Genomic DNA, 18,244 nt, shown 5'->3' on the forward strand with positions numbered 1-18,244 from the left:
GTTTTTGGTGGCTGGGGGCTGAAGTGCTGCTGGAAGCAGGGATCTAACAGCTGTGTGTTCCCACAGGACACTGCACCTGGGGCATGAACTGTCGCTTTATCCACCCCGGCGTGAACGACAAGGGAAATTACTCCTTGATCTCCAAACCTGAGCCCTTCTCCCCCAACGGTGCCCCTCCCATGGGGCCTCACCCGCTGATGCCAGCCAACCCCTGGGTATGGAACCTCTTCTGGCTGTTTATGGCTTCTGCAGCGCCCTCCCCATCCCTGCAACTGTTCCGAGTGGGGCTTTGGAGAGCCTGCTCTGGTGGAAAGTGTCCCTTCCACTGGAACCAGATGAGCTTCAAGGTCCCTTCTAATCCAAACCATTCCACGAGCCTGGGATTTTCCTCCTCTTTATTTGACCTAATACCTCAGCAGTTGGAGATGTGATTTTTAAATGGAGTTCTTGGGGTTGCCAGTAGAGGGGAGTAATTTTCCATGATTTCCCAGCTTAGTCCAGCTGAGGAACGTCTGGAGTAACTCTGAGGCAGCTTTACAAAGCACAGCTTTGCCGTTTAAAACTAACCCAAGTGTCTTCTTCTTCTCTCCTCACCTTTCCCACAGGGAGGCCCAGTGGTTGATGAAATCTTACCTCCTCCTCCTCCAGACCCTCCAACAGAAAGTGCCTGGGAGAGGGGACTCCGGCATGCTAAAGAGGTAAATTCCTTCCTCGGGGAATTGCTGCCTCCAAAATCCACTGGAAAAGCTCCTTCTGGAGCACAAGTGTCTTGCTCTTTCTCTATCCCTTTTGCCTTTTAATCTATTAAGTATGTTTTTTTGTGCATCACAATTGTTAGACAGCCAAGAGGAGCTCAAATCCAGGTTGAGGGAGAGTTATATTTAAAAATAGTGAGAATTTCTGTTCCTCAAGTCCATCCCTCCACAAAGCAAAGCTTTGAGCTGATCCAGTTTCCCTCCCTTCAGTACCTGTTTCTCCAGTCTGTGATCACTGCAGGGGGGAAACTTCTGTTTCCTGCTGTTCTGAGCTGGTGGAACAGGAAATTAATCAGGAAAAGTTCAGCATCCTGCACATTCTGATGGAAGAAGGTGCTCTGGCTGCAGGAAATCACCTGAGGGCAGGATTTTTAATATTCTTATTTCTCCCTGCCCAGGAACCTTGTCACGCTGTTTTTGTGGTCTTTAAAAAGGTATTAAAAAAAAAAAAAAAAAAGGATATATATTTAAAAAAGGTATTAAAATTTTTGTTCTCTTTAAAAAGGTACTAAAAAAAGCAACCATGAGGAAAGAGCAGGAGCCTGACTTTGAGGAGAAGAGGTTCACAGTGACCATCGGGGAGGACGAGCGGGAGTTCGACAAGGAGAACGAGTTTTTCCGGGACTGGAATTACCGCATCACCAGAGACGTCCGGGACCCCGCGTAAGGAGCACCCTGGGGTGCTGCAGGGATGGCAGCTGGGTGGGAGTGCAGTGCAGGGAGCCTGCCTGGGGCTCAGTGTCCCTCCAAACAGGAGCAGCTCCCGTGGAGCGGGAGGTTAAACCGCCTCCGCTCGCTCCGGTTCAACCCCACCTCCCTTCCCAGTCTCCCTCAACCTCCTTGGAATTCTGCTCCCTCCTGGGCTCTCTCCAGCTCTGCATTGCCTCTCTCACTCCAGTGTGTTCTTCCAGCTTTTTTTTCCCTTCTTTTTTTTGCTTATCCCAAGCATGAGAATTGAAAAGCATTCCAGGTGAGGCTGCGAAGTTGGAGCGTGTTCAGTGTGCAGGAGCTGATGGCCCCAGCTGGGGCTTCTTTGCACTGGTGAAAACTGGCTTAAAAACACCTGGACTGGTCCCAGTTAAACTGGGCACTGGGAGAAAAAAAGCTGGTACCTGGCCACAGCAAGCACCCTAAATTTAAGTGTTCAGGTAATTGGGGTTTTAAGGTAAAATTGAAAGTGTTGGAGACCCCAAACCCAGCTCTGGGAAATCGTTTGGTAGTTCTCGAGCCAAGAAAAGGAATGGGAAGAGAATTTTTGGGAAAGAGGCTTGGGTTCTGCAGGAATACAGTTGGATATGTCTCTCCTTGCTCGTGCATCCTCTGTTCTTCCTACATGGACAGATTATGGAAATATTTTCACTCCCAGAGGGTTTGCAAGGCTTAGTTCTGTTTATTTCAGGGTGGATGAATTACAAAAAACCTCTGAAAAGGAGTAGATTAAGCTTTTGTTCAATATTCTTTGATTTGCTCTGGAGTGCGATTCCTTTCCCTAATTAAAAAAACAAACAAACAAACAAAAACAAACAAAAAAACCCAAAAAAAACCCTCTGTCCTCAGTTCTGAAGGAAAAGAAATTTCTAAAGTATTAATATTTTCCTGAGTTTAATTAGCTCTGGATCTTGGTCTTGTGTTCCTCTCAGAGGAACCAGTGTTCTGGGTGTTCTGGGGGCTGTTCATCCATTATCTTCACTTTATGACTGCCCTATAAAGTGCACCAGCAGCATTTTGGGCCTCTCTGATGTAGGAACTGTTAAGAACAGGCCTGGTTTTCCTATAGTCCAGAAAAAAAAATATATTGCACATAACCAGTGTTAAACAAAACTCATCCAACAACTGGAATTCCTGAAAATTGAAGGCTGTGTGAGCAGGCTGTAGCATTAAAATATCTTCATAGTGTGTGAAGGGAAAAGTTCTGCATCTGCTACTATGAGCTCTAGAAAATGCAGATTTTTCTCCCCCACACACACAATTTGTTGCCCAGTTGGGCACCTTGCAGCCAACTGAGCACTGGAAGTGCAGCTGGGGTGTGGAAAATGCTTTCAGCACTGTCTTGTGACATGTGGAGTTGTCTCAGTAGTTCATGAATCCCTTTTTCTTTTTTGAATAACTATAGGGAGGTGGACATCAAAGAAAACATTAACTATGGGTAAGCAGGTCTTTGATTCCAGTACTGTTACAACTGTAAGAAAATTTTCCTTTGCCTTTTTTTCCATTGCACTTCCTCCAACTTCCGAGGCCACAGACGGACCACTGTCCCCTCAGCAGTTGACTCAGTGGATATATTGGACTATTTTTGGGGTGGTACCAGTTGTTTTCTAATGATACAAGCACTGAATTACCCAAACACACAGCAATGATCCTTTTTGAAATAAAAAACCCTCCACCAATATTACAGAAAGGGGAAATTTGGGCTTGAGGCTGTGTGAAAAAGCAGAGTTTCCTTTCTGGCGTGGCTTGAGATGTTTTCCTGTCTCTGAACACCTGATGTCACTGAATCCAGGCTGGTTTGGGGTTGGCATCAGGAGTTTGTTGCATCCCAAATCCTAGTTCTCCTTCCCTTGGCTTATTGTTTCAGTCCAGAAGAGAAATCCTAAATTATTTAAAAGCACTGAAAGAAGGTACCACTCACAGGGCAGCACCTTCATCTTAACCTGGCTCTTTAGCACTTCTAAAATTCAAAAAGTGTCCCCTTTATTAGTTTTTTGATAAATCAGAGCCTCATTATGGATAATCTGGAATTTGGGAGCACTTGCTGCATAATCTTAGCTCTGCCACCAACTCCTCTGTGGCCCTGGAAGTTTCTTCTTCCCTGTACCCTCCTCATCCTCACAGTGGATCTGATATTTGCACTCCAGGTGGTTGGACGTTGTTGAGTTGGGGAATTAAAGCTATCAAACAATGTTAACAGAAATCAGGACATGGAGGAAGCAGCTTTAAGGAGGGTGGGGTTTCAATCTTTCTCCTCCCCAAAAATCCCTCGTTCTGCAGTTCTGTGTGTGCCACGTGCTCACCAGTCCCTGGCTGGGCCAGCAGCTGATTCCCACTGGGGAATGTCAGCTGGAGAACTGGTGCCTTCATCCCAGGGGGTAATTCCAGGTGCAGAGTGTTGCTGACCTGCCCCAGAAGCTCCACTGCTCCCTGTGGAAAGCTCAGCACTTATCCTGTGCTGGTGGCACTGGTGGCAGCCATCACTCCAGGGGCAGGGAACTGGGGGATCTCCATCCCTTCCACTCCTGAAGGAGTTTGGGATGAGCTGTGGGTGCATGGGCAGAAATCCCAGCTCTCAATCAATGAGGCAGAGCATGTCCTGCTCCCTTTGCAGGCACTGGAAGTGGCTCTCAAAAGCACTTTCTGTGTTGGCACCACATTGATTTGAAGGCTGAATTTTTGGTAGCTCTTTTTTTGGTGTTTATCAAGAAAGGTTTGTGCTTTTCTCTGATAAGCCTCACTTTAAAAAAGACTGGTTGGGCTGTGTAGAAAATAAACATCTCTGCACAGCCCTGCTGCATTGAACGTGGTTTTCTTGTCACAGTGGCTGAGCTGACCTAGCACACACAGTTTTTGTGGTGCCAAGGTGCCTTTTCCCTCTCTAACATTCCCTGTTTTTCATTGTAGGCTTGATCCCTATGCAGATCCCTATTATGACTATGAAATAGAGCGCTTCTGGCGTGGTGGGCAGTATGAGAATTTCAGGGTTCAGTACACAGACCCCGACCCCTACCGTAACTACAGAGTAAGTAAGGAAATCCCCCCTTCCCCCTTTTCCTTCCTGACTTTCTTCCAGGTTCTTCTGGGCCTAGGCACGGTTCCAGGGCAGTGCTTGGAGCAGGAGTTCTCAAATAGTTCAATCTTGGTTTAATTCCAGCACAGAGTATGCTGGAGGTGAGGGGATGGAGGATGTTCTGTTCCAGCACCAGGAGGGCAAAAGCAGTGTTCCAGGTGGGGAGCTGCATGGTGGAAAAGGACTGGGAGTGCTGGTGGAGAAAGCCACTGGCACCTGGCTGGCACCAGCCCTGGCACGGCCACTGCCCCAGGGCAGGGACTGTCCCCTGTGCTGGGCACCGCTGAGGCCACACCTGGGTTCTGGTCAGGTTTGGAGAATCCTCCAAAACAGACCTGGAGGGGCTGGAGCGTGTCCAGGGAAGGGGACGGAGCTGGGAAGGGGATGGAGAATTCCTGAGGGAGATGGGAAGGGGCTGGAGAATTCCTGAGGGAGATGGGAAGGGGATAGAGAATCCTGAGGGAGCTGGGAAAGGGCTGGAGAATTCCTGAGGGAGCTGGGAAGGGGCTGGAGAATTCCTGAGGGAGATGGGAAGGGGATAGAGAATCCTGAGGGAGCTGGGAAAGGGCTGGAGAATTCCTGAGGGAGCTGGGAAGGGGCTGGAGAATTCCTGAGGGAGATGGAAAGGGGCTGGAGAATTCCTGAGGGAGATGGGAAGGGGCTGGAGAATTCCTGAGGGAGCTGGGAAGGGGCTGGAGAATTCCTGAGGGAGATGGGAAGGGGATAGAGAATCCTGAGGGAGCTGGGAAAGGGCTGGAGAATTCCTGAGGGAGCTGGGAAGGGGCTGGAGAATTCCTGAGGGAGATGGAAAGGGGCTGGAGAATTCCTAAGGGAGCTGGGAAGGGGCTGAAGGATCCTGAGAGAAGTGGGAAGGGGCAGGAGGATCCTGAGGGAGCTGGGAAGGGGCTGGAGGATCCTGAGGGAGCTGAGGAGGCTCAGCCTGGAGCAAAGGAGGCTGAGGGACCCTCCTGGCCCTGCACAGCTCCTGCCAGGAGGGGACAGCCGGGGGGTCGGGCTCTGCTCCTGGAACAGGGACAGGAGGAGAGGGAACAACCTCAAGTTGCACCAGGAGAGGATTAGATTGGATTTTAGGAAAATTCTTCCATGGGAAGGGTGTAAAGCATTGGAAAAAAACTGCCCAGGAAAGTGGTGGAGTCCTCACCCCTGGAAGTGTTCAGAAAACCTGTGGATGTGGCACCTGGGGACTTGGTCAGTGGGGATGGTGCTGGCTGAGGGTCGCACTTGATGATCTGAAGGTCTTTTCCAACCTTAGCAATTCCATGTGTGAGGTGGGAAGGTGGTTCCTGCTGAATCTCCTTGGCTGCTCCTCGGTGTAGCAGTTGAGCAGTGCTTGCCCGTCCTTGGACATCTTGGAGAGGGAGGGAGTTTCCAGGAAAGATCCTGGTGGAGGAAAGGGTTCCTTGTTAACTCCTGGGAAGGAGAGGATTAGATTTGGGCAGGTGTGCTCTGTGTAGCAGCAGAGGCTCCAGCTGGACTGTGCAAATGGCAGGATTGAGGCCCAGGACAGCAGCAGCCAGGTGCTGAAATCCCAGGAGTTGTGGGTGGTACACCAGGAATGGATCTGGGTGAAAACAAGGCTCTGAACCCTTTCCCTGCTCTTCCTTTCCGCTCATGCAAACTTTGTGCCTCTGGAGCAGTGACCAAACCAACCAGTCATGCTCAGGGGGGAGCTTTTCAGTGCTTTTCAGTGCTTTCCATCAAATCCTCTCAAGAGTACCTTTTCCTCTGCTCTAAATCCTTGTTTTCTGCAGGACAGGAGCCTGGGCCTCACTGTGGCCACACATCAAAGTTAATTATCTGGTTATAGAACTGATCAGCAACGAGAGGAAAGACTTGTAAACATCAATACATTTATTTAATGAGCTTCACAAACCAAATTAATCCAAGCGTTGGCTTTTGAAAACAACAGTTGTGTGGTGTGTGATGCTGTGTTTGCATCCAGGTTCTGCTCAGCAGGATGCAAATTATTGATCTCCAGATTGTTGATCTGTCATTGATCTCCAGATTGCTGATCTGTCATTGATCTCCAGATAATTGATCTCCAGATTTTTGATCTATCATTGCTCTCTAGATTGTTGATCTCTAGATTGTTGATCTGTCATTGATCTCCAGACTGATCTCCAGATTGTTGATCTATCACTGATCTCCAGATAATTGAATTCTAGATTGCTGATCTGTCATTGATCTCCAGATTGCTGATCTGTCATTGAGCTCTAGATTGTTGATCTGTCATTGATCTCTAGATTACTGATCTCCAGATTGTTGATTTATTATTGATCTCCAAATTGTTGACTTATCATTGATCTGCAGATTATTGATCTCCAGATGGTTGATCTGTCATTGATCTCCAGATTATTGATCTCCAGATTGTTGATCTACCATTGATCTCCAGATTGTTGATCTATCGTTGATCTCCAGATTGTTGATCTATCATTGATCTCTAGATAATTGATCTCCAGATTGCTGATCTATTGATCTCCAGATCATTGATCTCCATGTCATTGGTTTGCAGATTATTGATCTCAATCCTTTGCTGAGGGAGGGCGGATGGAATTCCTGGCGTTCCCAGGCCCGCCAGGCTCTGCTGGGAGCTGCTCCCACAGCATCACCGTGGCCTCTCTGTTGTTTTTTTTTCCAAGGAAAGAGAGCGAGAACGGGAACGGGAAAGAGAGAGCAGACAGCGGGAGCGGGAACGGGAGCGGGAGCGCGAGCGGGAGCGGGAGCGGCGGCAGCGGGAGCGCGAACGGGAGCGGGAACGGGAGCGCGACAAGGAGCGGCAGCGGCGGAAGGAAGAGTGGGAACGGGAGCGGGAGCGAGTGAAGAGGGACGAGAAGGACAGGCAGCACAGGGACCGCGACAGGGACCGCGACCGCGACAGGGAGCGCGACAAGGACAAGGACAAGGCCAAGCCGCGCTCCCCGCTGCTCCCCAGGTAAGCGTGTGCTGGGATCGGTGCTGGCTGATCCGCGGGATGTAACTGCTGAGGACAGGAGTCGTTTGTGAGCCTTGTGGCCGCTAAGTGGAGCTAAAACATCGGTGACAATGAGAGTGCATAACCTGACCCTGATTAGGAATGTCCTTTGGTATGGAGATGGTCGGCTCCTCCCGCTTCCCTTCAGGCTGGAGAGGTTTTGGGAGGATGAGGGATTCCTGCAGGTTGGATCCTTGGGAGGCCTGTGGTGACTCCCTTTGAGGCCCTGAGAAATGCCTGTCACAAGATTTGGGAGTTTGTGGATAGCAGAAGTATCTGGAGATTTAAGTACAACTCAACAAAGTAAAGGAATTGTCCTTGGAACGAGTCTCTGCTCAGTGGAATTGCAGCCTGAGGTCAGGTTTGTTTCCTCTGACCACCCATTGTTTGTGGAAATCGTGGTTGTGACCTGTACGAAAGAGAAAATGGAAGCAGGCAGACTGAAAGTGCAGGAACATGGTTCCTGTTTTGTTCCTCTGGCAGTGAGGCATATTTGTAAAGATCTGGATAAATATCCCAGTGGAATGGAAGCTCTGATGTCACAACCTCGTTTGGTTCAGAATCATGGAAAAGTATCACATTTTTTGCAGAGGGACATCTTGGAGCAGCCTGTTCGAGTGGAAGGTCCCTGCCCATGGCAGGGGGGTGAAGTGAGATGGACTTCACTGTCCCTCTCAACCCAACCCATTCTGTGATTTTGGGATCTCCAGGAAATCTGCTGAACAGTTTCTTGGGAAGAGTGGCAAACGGAGACTCCCCCAGCGTGTGGAGCACCCTGGGGACACACAAGGGTGTGTGGGGCACAGAGAAGTGCAGGGAAGCTGTTTCCCAAGGTTTATTGGAGCTTTTCCTGCTGTCTGTGCTGTTCCTCTGCACTGGAGGAAGGCGTGAAACACGATGGGCATGAGGAAGAGTTGGATCAGTGAAGAGCAGGGCTAAGAATGCCAGGAATGAGGCTCCATTAGAATCAGGTGGATTCAGGTGGGAGCAGGGCTTAGTTCTGAATCCAACCCAGAATTTTTATCTGCGTTACTGAAAGGTTAGCTGATTTCTGACCCTCTTTCCCAAGAGGAAGTGACAGTTTCAGAGCGGTCTGGAGGAGCAGCAGCAGCTCCAGAGCAGTTATAGGAATACCATAATTACATGTTCCGTTTAATTATAATCTTCACAACCGCGATTTGTGCACCTTAATTACCAGGTTGGCCGATGGTTTGTGCACTCCTTGGCTTGGTGATGGGACAGATCTTGCCCAGACCCATGTGATGGAGATGATGTCAATGAAAGTGATGTCACCTGCTTGGCAGCTCGAGGTCATGAGTCAGTGATAGTCACCGTGACCCAGGGATGAGCCTGCTGGCTGCTCCTTCCCCTGCCACTCCTGGAGTCCTGGGGCAGGGCTCTGCTGGGAGAGGCTGGGGTGCCACCGCTGCCCAGAGGGTGCTGGGTAGGAGCAGTGGCCGTGCTCACCAACCTTGCATCCATCTCATTCCATGAAACCACTTGAGAACCCAGAGATGGGATGGATATCATTCAGGGGATACACATTCCCTGCATCCCTCTGGCACAAGGGAGCTGGGGATGCCTCTGGTGTCTCCAAAACAGGCTCCTTGAGATGAGTCTTGGTCATTCAAAATAGTTTCTGATGCACCTCTTTGCTTTTTTTGTTTGAAGTCTGCTGCAGAGAGGGACTTTTCAAAGGGCATGGAGTGACAGGGCAAGAGGGAATGGTTTTAAGTTCAAGGGAGTGCAGGGTTAGATGGGATGTTGGGAAGGAATTCTTCCCTGTGAGGGTGGCAAGGCCCTGGCACAGGTTGCCCGCGTTGGAAGGGACCCTAAAGCCCATCCCATCCCCTGCCATGGGATTTCAGTTCCCATGGTGGACATCCATGTCAACATGACCCCGTCCCACAGCTCCGCAGGTGTCTGGTGGAGAAAACAAACCTGCAGAAAGAAGTTTTGAAAAAGCTTTTTAACAAGTGAAAGCATAATTCCAGCTGCTCCCTCGGAGGCCACATCCCTCATCCGTCACTTGGCGTTTCCCCAGGAGTCCCCGTCACGCTCGTGCTGTGACCTGGCTCTGGCCTGTGTCCCACTTTGTGACCAGCTCCAACTTCCTCATGGCAGAGCAGTGGCTCGAGCCGTCTCACCTTTTCTCCAGATTCCTCCGTGCCAGGCTCCAGAGGGACAGCTTTGGCATCCTGGGATTGAGCAGCTCCCGAGCTCGTTTAACGTGTCAAACCCGGGATTGCTCCGCGCTTCCCGGGAAGCAGGATGCACAGAGTGCCACAGCACACACCTGGGGCTCTATTTATAGACTCTGGGCTTTCCCTAATTGCTGGATCCCAGCTTTTGGCAGGTCCACCCTCTCCAGCTGCCCATTAACATTCCTGCCACTTCCAGGGCCCAGGCGGCCCTGGCGCTAATGGGCTGGGAGAGCTCCTCCATGGGTTTGGAGAGCTTCTCCATGGGTTTGGAGAGCTTCTCCACGGGTTTGGAGAGCTTCTCCACGGGTTTGGAGAGCTTCTCCATGGGTTTGGAGAGCTTCTCCATGGGTTTGGAGAGCTTCTCCACGGGTTTGGAGAGCTTCTCCACGGGTTTGGAGAACTCCATGGGGCTGGGAGAGCTTCTCCACGGGGCTGGGAGAGCTTCTCCATGGGTTTGGAGAGCTTCTCCATGGGTTTGGAGAGCTCCTCCACGGGGCTGGGAGAGATCCTCCACAGAACTTGAACAGCTTCTCCACAGAAATTGGAGAACTCCTCCACGGGGCTGGGAGAGCTTCTCCATGGGCCTGGGAGAGCTCCTCCACAGAACTTGGAGAGCTCCTCCACAGAAAGTGGAGAACTCCTCCACAGAAAGTGGAGAACTCCTCCTCAGAGCCTGAAGAACTCCTCCTCAGAACATGGAGAACTCCTCCTCAGAACCTGGAGAACTCCTCCACAGAACCTGGAGAACTCCTCCACAGAAATTGGAGAACTCCTCCACAGAACCTGGAGAATTCCTCCACAGAAATTGGAGAACTCCTCCTCAGAACCTGGAGAATTCCTCCTCAGAACCTGGAGAACTCCTCCACAGAAATTGGAGAACTCCTCCACAGAAATTGGAAAACTCCTCCACAGAACCTGGAGAACTCCTCCTCTGAGCGTGGAAAACTCCTCCACAGAGGTTGTGCAAGCAGCACTGAGCTGTGCCCAAGGCAGAGCTGAGGATTTCAGTAATTCCAGGTCCATGCTGGTCACTCCCACAGGAGCTGGAGGAAGGAACAAACCAGGACCTACAGAATCGAGGGCTGAGAGAACCCAAACAGCAAACAGGCAGGAATACAGGAACAAACTGCTTTCCCATTCTGCTGAAAGCAGGAAGGTTTAACCTGATCTCTGAACAGCAGAGGAGTTCAAGGCTAAAAATGTGGAGAAGCCAGAGTTGTTCCCAGCATTGCTGGGTAATGGAGCTGAGGAGGAATAGAACTTAACAAAGATTTAAACCCTGATGCATTCAGTGCTTTTCCTTGAGCCTTTGGAAAGAAGAGGCTGAAGTGTTTGGGCTCCAATGGGATTGTTACATGTGGATTGGCCTTTTTTGAAGGAATTCACAAAATTGTCTTCCAGTACCTGTAGGGAGCCACCAAGAAGGAGAGAGAGGGACTTTGAACAGGAGCATGGAGTGACAGGACAAGGGGGAGATGGATTCAAACTGGCAGAGAGCAGGTTTAGATTGGATTGTGGGAAGAAATTCTTCCCTGTGAGGGTGGGGAGGTCCTGGCACAGGTTGCCCAGAGGAGCTGTGGCTGCCCCTGGATCCCAGATCCCTGGAACTGTTCAAGGCCAGGCTGGAGCACCCTGGGCTAGTGGAAGGTGTCCCTGCCCATGGCAGGGGGTAGAATGAGATGAGCTTTAAGATGCATTCCAGCCCAAACCATTCCATGGATCTGTGACTGTGCAATTGCTGTTTTAAGCTTTGGGTTGTTTTTTTTTTTCCCGCAAGCTTAAGGTGAGCACTCCAAGAAGTTTGAAATCTGAGATTGTACTGGTGGTAAAACTGTTCCTCCTCCTCCTCCTCCCTCCTCAGGCATCGAACACTCAGACAAGCCAGGACACTTTATGATCAATTAGAGGGATAACTTGGCTGTCTGTCCTCCTGCTCCCATCTCCAGAACGAGTTCTGATGCCCCAGGCTGGGCCTGATTTTTGCTGAGTGCAAAATTCCTTCCTTTTCTCTCTGTCTTGCTGGTGGAGCTCCCAGTTGTGCAAATCCTTTCAGGGATAAAGAAGTGACATGAAATATGTCCTCTGAAGAAACTTAGAGCAGTGCAAGATGTTCTGACCCTTTAGCTGGGGGCAAAAGCTCCACACACTGGAATAATTTGCTTTAATCCTTTCTGTTGTTGCCATAGGCCTTTATCCCACTAGCATCTGTTTGTTCCAGGAGCTCGTGAAGCAACGCAGTGCTGTGGGGCCTGTTGGTGGTTGTATTCCCAAAGCACTGAGGGAGATTCAGGAGATCACTCCCAAGGGGCAGCGCTGGCACTGATGTCCCTGGACAGGGACAGCACCCAGGGAGTGGCTGGAGCTGTGCCAGGGCAGGTTTAGGGTGGATATCAGGGGAAGGTTCTTCCCCCAAAGGGTGCTGGGCACAGCCCTGAGGCTGCCAGAGCTCCAGGAGAGTCTGGACACGACTCCCAGGGATGCCCAGAGTGTCTGGGGTGTTTTTGGGGTGTCTGTGCAGGGCTGGACCCACCACAGAGAGAAGGGACCTCAATTTTGTGTCCCCTCAGCTGGGCTGGCGCTCGGTGTTGTTGATCAGACAAGGAGGAAGGAGGCCCATGAGATGGGCATTGGTTTCTTTCCCACCTGGATTTCCTCTCCAAGGAATGCTGAGGGTTCTGGTGGGGAGCAGCATGGCAAAATGAACCTTGGAGTGAGACATTGTCATCTCCAGTCCTGGGATTTGCTCTTCCCACAAAGACCAGACAAGCTTCAAGCTGTGCCTGGGGAGGCTCAGGTTGGAATCAGGAGGAATTTCTTTATGGGAGAAATGACTGGGCACTGGAATGGGCTGCCCAGGGAGATGGTGGAGTCCCCATCCCTGGAGGTGTCCAAGGAGGGACAGGACGTGGCACAGGGTGGGGATCGGTCACAGGTTGGTCTTGATGGCTTTGGAGCTCTTTTCCAACCTCAGTGATTCTGGGATTCCCACGATATGGAGCCCAAATTCCACGGAGCACCAGTGCCAGGTAGGATGAGGAGAAGAAGGGGGTTCTTGTCCTCAGAGAGGTTCCCAGGAGGTGACAGCAGCTGGGAAGGGGCCAGGAAGGAGCAGAGTCTGACAGACCATCCTGGCATTATCCACACCACACTTTTTTTGGAAGGAAGTTCCCTCCATCAGGACTAAAACCTATTAATGGAGAGCACTTAGGCAGCCATTAAAAACCAAAATAACCCTGTGAGCAGGGACTCAGACAACTGACAGCAAAGTCAGAAAGGACAAATCCTAAATCCTCCCGAAGTGTCACCTGGAGTGTGAGGTGCTGCAGGTTCCAGGACAAAAGGTTACGTGATCCCACGGCCGTGCTCACCCTTGTGTTGTTTTCTCAGGCTGGTTCAAGTTGACTTTGTTAATCTCTGAGCACGTTAATGAGCAGGATAACCCAGGCTCTGGAATCAGTGCAGGTTATCCAGGGCCTGCAAGTCAGAAAGTGTTGGAAGGAGCTTGATTAGATAAAGGAGTGGCAAAAAGAAGGGAGTGCAAATGGAGTGATTAATGGTGGTGTGTGCACCACAAAGCAACTGAACTCGTTTTTTTTTTTGGAAGAATCTCTATTCTGAGTGTTCCTGGGTCATTGTTGTCTTTCCTGAGAGCATCTGGTAGTCTCCCAATGCTGCCAGCTGGATTTGTCCTCTATTTTTTGGGTGTAGAAGCTTTGAATGAAAGTAGCTGTCAGTCAGTTTTGGGAGGGCTTAGTGATGGCATCTCATCCTGCTGCCTAAAGGTGGGAGAATGGTGGAATTGGGATCCTCTTTGTTTTCCCTGTGGAAATCTGTTAATTCCTAAAAGAAATCCTTCATTTGTTCCCATTTGTCCTGCCACAGGAGGAAGAGCAGGCAGGACAGACAGCTGTGTGCTCTTCCTGGTTTTGGAGTTGGGCACTGGTAAAAGCCTGGAATGCCCTGATTTACTCTTGTATCCATGAAAGTTGAGTGAAGGGGGGAAAACTCCATCCAGGGGTATGGATTTGCTCTGCAGGTGTCTGCACCTCTCTGGGCAGCTTCCAGGAGTGCAGGGGATTAAGGGAAGCAAATAACCCCAGGTCATTTGCTTCCCTTAATCCCCTGCACTCCTGGAAGCTGCCCAGAGTTTCCCAGGCTGAGATGGGTTTTATCTGCTGGACCTCTGCTCCTGCACACTCCGGGTGTTCCAGGACTGCTCAGAGAATGAATTCCTTTCTTTTCACATACAGAGCACATCCCATGCCACCCCAAGATTCTTTGGGATCTCAATCCAGTGCCCTGCATGGAGGCTCTGCTGTGATAAACACGATAACAACTTGTTTACATCCCCGTTTTTCGTGGTGCAGCTGCCACCCCGAGCCATGGAACCTGCTTAGACAGCTCTGCTTTCATTTCTGCTCCCAGGACTTTGGGGAAGTTGGTGATAAGAACAGCTCTGCTCTGGAGCCAGGCTGGGAGAGCTGGAGGTGTTCAGCTTGGGGAAGGAAAGGCTTCAGGAAGAGCTCAGAGCCCTTCCAGGACCTAAAGGGGCTCCAGGAGAGCTGGAGGGGCACTGGGGGCAAGGCATGGAGGGACAGGACACAGGGAATGGCTCCCACTGCCAGATTAGATGGGATATTGGACAGGAATTTTTCCCTTTGAGGATGGAGGTTGCCCAGAGGAGCTGTGGCTGCCTCATCCCTGGAAGTGCCCCAGGCCAGGTTGGATGGCACTTGGAGCACCCTGGGATGGTGAAAGGTGTCCCTGCACAGGGACTGGATGAGTTTTAATGTCCCTTCCCACCCAAACCATTTCGTGATTCCATGATGATGAAGTCTGTGGATCAAACCAAGCTTTCCAAGTTCTCCACAAAAAAAAATTCCTGCTGCCTGGAATTTCTGTTGGTCCATGTGGTTCCTGAGCTGCTGCCTCCACTTCCCCAGCAGAGGCAGAAGAATTTCACAACCCTGAACTGAGATGGAGGGCAGTGAGTGACTAAGATGTGAATCTCAAGGAATGTGAATCTCTTCGGCATTTCAGAGCTGGAGTTTCAGGGAGATCCCCCAGCCTGGATTTTAGTGGAACAAGGTAATTCCAGGGCAGGATCACTGGCACATTCCGGGCAGGATGGCTGCCTCCTGCTCATGGAGAGGAGGCTCTCCAGGCGTCAAATGCTCAGCCCTTAGGGGAGATGCCATCTCAGATAGCTTTATCTCCCTGCTGGGATGATTTCATCCTGGAGGTTCAGATTGTATCGCCACTCTTTAATTTCCAAGCCTCTCCCCAACAAGCTTTGAAGAAATCCTTCCTTTTTTTTTTTTTTGAAGCGACTGATAACTCAGCTTCAGATGGAAACAGATTGAGAAAAGCATTTTTCCTACTAATATTTCACCAAGATCAACGGGCAGCAGCTCCAGGGCCCAGCATTCCCTGTCCTGGGCACACGTAGGGGGCTCTCCAGAGCTGTTGTCCCTCTCCATTACTCCAAGACAGGAAGAGTTCCTGCGTGCTTGCACTCTGCTGGAATTTATTTTGCAGCAATTACAAGTCCTTTCACAGCTGCCTTGGCACATGGCTCCAGTCATTCCTCGAGTCCACTTCCTCTGGAAAATTCCACTTGCCACTGAAGGAAAAGCGGCGCCGGCGCTGCTGACGCAATCGCAGCTTTCCTGCAGGAACACCAGGGCTGTTAAATCATCCCTGGACTTTCCTCCTGGAGAAAAGGGAGCTGGAAGAGCAGCCCCGAGCCAGGCTAACGTCACTGCTGCCCAGGGGTGATAAGGTTTGCTTCCCTGTCCCACGGCATGGGGAAGGACAGGAAGCGCTTTCCCCTGCACACTCATTTTCCCCTCCAAGATTAGAAATGCTTCGGCAGCATTTACATAATACATGAGGAAAGCTTGAGCTGGGCAGCTCTTTTTCCTCCTCTCCAAAGTTTTGTTGGGCTCAGTGACGTTCAGCCTGGGTTTATTTGGGAGCTGGCTGAGCCACGCTGGGGTGCTGCCAGCTGGAGCTGCCTCTGCTCCTTCTCTCCCTGCCAAAGCCACTTGAGCTTCACTTCTCCTCCTGATTGCTGTCATTACATTCCAGCCAAATGGGCATCAGCGTGTTCCTTCTGGAAAAGAAAACTTTCTGTTGTTTTAGGGGTAAAATTGCTTCTGGAAGCTGCTGCCCGAGTGATTCTTGAGGATCTGGCTGGAAATTCAGGTGCTTTTGGTTACTCTTCTCTTGTCTTTTCTTCCCTCTAATTAATTTTTTTAAAGCCTTGTGGAAGAGACTTAGGAGTTACTTCTGAAATGTTTCAGTTATTTCCTAAAAATTGGAATTTGGTGAAAAAGATTGGGATGAACACTAGGGTTCTTTGCCACTCTCTGTGCTGAAGTGGGTGAGGTTTGCCAGCAGCCTGGGCAGCTGTGCTGAGGAGGAGGATGAACTCCTGAGCTGATCCTGTGGCTCATCAGCCCTGGAATTCTTCCCTCCTTTTCACCATGGCAGGCTGATCTCACTGAGCCAGCAGCAAACCATTCTTATTTTTTTAATTTATTGAATTCAGGAGCTGAGAGCTCCACTAAGCACCAGATCCAGCACAAAATCACCTGGTTTTAAGAGTGAAAGGAGAGAAATCCTCCCCTCCTCATCTCCCAGCCATGGGACCTGGCCAGGCTGTGACTGGGATGTTCTCTAGGGAGCTGCTCCAGCTCACTTTCCATTCTGCCTCCTGAATTCCACTGGAGAAGGTGAATCCAGCAGCATCAGATCCCAGTTTTAGGCTAAACGAGTTCCTTTGGTGATGCCACGCATTGGAAGCTCTAAGGGAAGGCTTTGAAGTTGCCCTGTCAGGAGCAGCATCTTCCTTGTCTGTAGAGTTTAGTGCTGAGTCAAAAAGCCAAGCACACCCCAAAATGAGGCTTTCTGTTGTGGTTTTCCTTTCCTCCAGAAGGTGACTTCATCCAGAGGGAATTGCATCAAACCAGGTAATAGGTGCAAGTAAATGAGATTTGCTTTCAGAGTCATCCCTGCTCCCAGCTGGCGCCCAAGCTCTGGACTTCAGCTGGAGCTGTTCCAGCTCCCAGGATGTGCTGTTGGATGTGAGTTTGAGGTGGTTTTAAGGGAGAATAAATCCTGCAGGGTGCTTTTCTTACTGAAAACTGGTTCAGGAGGGAGTTGAGCCCAGAGAGGTACGAGGGCATTCCAAGTTCACGGACTTGTGGGACGTCCTGAACTTGAAGGGACACACAGGGATCTTCAGCCCAAGGACTGGTGTCCTGCCCAGGATGCCAAAATCCAATCCTGAGCCTTGTCCAAAGGCTCCTCCTGGAGCTCTGGCAGCCTCAGGGCTGTGCCCATTCCCTGGGGAGCCTGGGCAGTGCCAGCACCTCTGGGGGAAAAACCTTTCCTAATATCCAACCTAAACCTCCCCTGACACAGCTGTTGGTTTCCAGATTTGTCATTCTGGAGAAACTTCTCTCGAGGTTTTATCCTAGATAAAGCTGCCTGTGCCAGCAGAATGTTCCCCCTGCATCTCCCAGAGCTCACTGCAATCCCCTGGGAAGGGACATTGGATCAGGATATTGGGCATTTTCCTTGAGCACCCTCACATGGTTTTCTCTCCTCCTTTCCTTGCTCTTTATCCTGCTGCTTTGTGCAAGGTGTGGAGGCTTTTCCCAGTCTTCCTTTTCTTCTTGCTCTGCACTCGGTTGATTTGAGGCTATTCCAGAGGTGAAATTGGCAATTCCAGATGGATTTGAAAACATCTGCTGGAAGGAGCCCTTGAGCCCAGCTTGGACTATTGAATGTTACCAGGTTATAACACATTCCAAGTTGTGGTGTTCCTCCAAGGTGAAATTCTCATGGAATTGTGGCTGTAACTGGGAAAACTTGACCAGGGGACTGCAGATACCCTGTGCTGTGTTAAACAATGTGTGTTGGAGCAGGGCTGGGAGAGGGGGAGGATGGAATGGGGCTGCTGGGGAGTGCAGCTGAGCCATGACCCTGCCTGGGACTCCCTTCCCGGGCACTCGGCACTTCTGGGTGGGATGGAGGAATCCAATTCTCCTCTGCTGGAGCAGGAGTGAGATTGGTGGGAGGGTGAACATGAAAGGAGGGGTTTTCCTCTGAATATTCCGAGGGAGTGGTGGGACAAAGAGTAAAATTGCTTTTACATCAGCAGAGATTAGGAAACAGTCAGAGCCTGGATTTTTAGGTCAGCACATCCCAGTCCTGGGGATGAGGAAACTTTGCCAAAAAGGAAGGGATGAGGCTTCTGTGAGGTGTGAAGTCTTCAAAGAACAGGCTCCTGACCAAGAGCTTTCATTACCCTGGGGTTTGTTGAAGTGTGCCTGGAATTATTAGAAAACTTGAAGGTGGCTTTTTTATCTCAAAAAGGTAGAGGAAGTTGTGTGGGGAGTGGTTGCTTCAGTGGTGTGAGTAATGGGGTGATACTGGCTGAACCCAGTGGGGAAGGGGCCTTTCCTTCCTCAAATTCCCTGGGAACTCACTGGTTTGAGGAAAG

The 18,244-nt window shown here is 50.4% G+C and overlaps 1 protein-coding gene across 3 annotated transcripts in view; it reads left to right on the forward strand.

The window, feature by feature from the left end:
• ZC3H18 (zinc finger CCCH-type containing 18) overlaps positions 1–18,244 on the forward strand; it is a 46,385-nt gene that overhangs the window by 10,810 nt on the left and 17,331 nt on the right. For 2 of the 3 annotated variants that reach the window (XM_030282146.4, XM_072934502.1), the window contains exons 4-9: positions 67–215; positions 606–698; positions 1,261–1,418; positions 2,869–2,901; positions 4,371–4,488; positions 7,197–7,489. In XM_030282146.4, coding sequence (XP_030138006.1) covers positions 67–215; positions 606–698; positions 1,261–1,418; positions 2,869–2,901; positions 4,371–4,488; positions 7,197–7,489 — 844 coding nt within the window. The remainder of the gene's footprint in view (positions 1–66; positions 216–605; positions 699–1,260; positions 1,419–2,868; positions 2,902–4,370; positions 4,489–7,196; positions 7,490–18,244) is intronic. The other variant, XM_030282148.4, reaches the window with a different exon arrangement.

Source organism: Taeniopygia guttata, chromosome 11 (assembly GCF_048771995.1).
Source record: "Taeniopygia guttata chromosome 11, bTaeGut7.mat, whole genome shotgun sequence".
Classification (NCBI taxonomy): Eukaryota; Metazoa; Chordata; class Aves; order Passeriformes; family Estrildidae; genus Taeniopygia; species Taeniopygia guttata.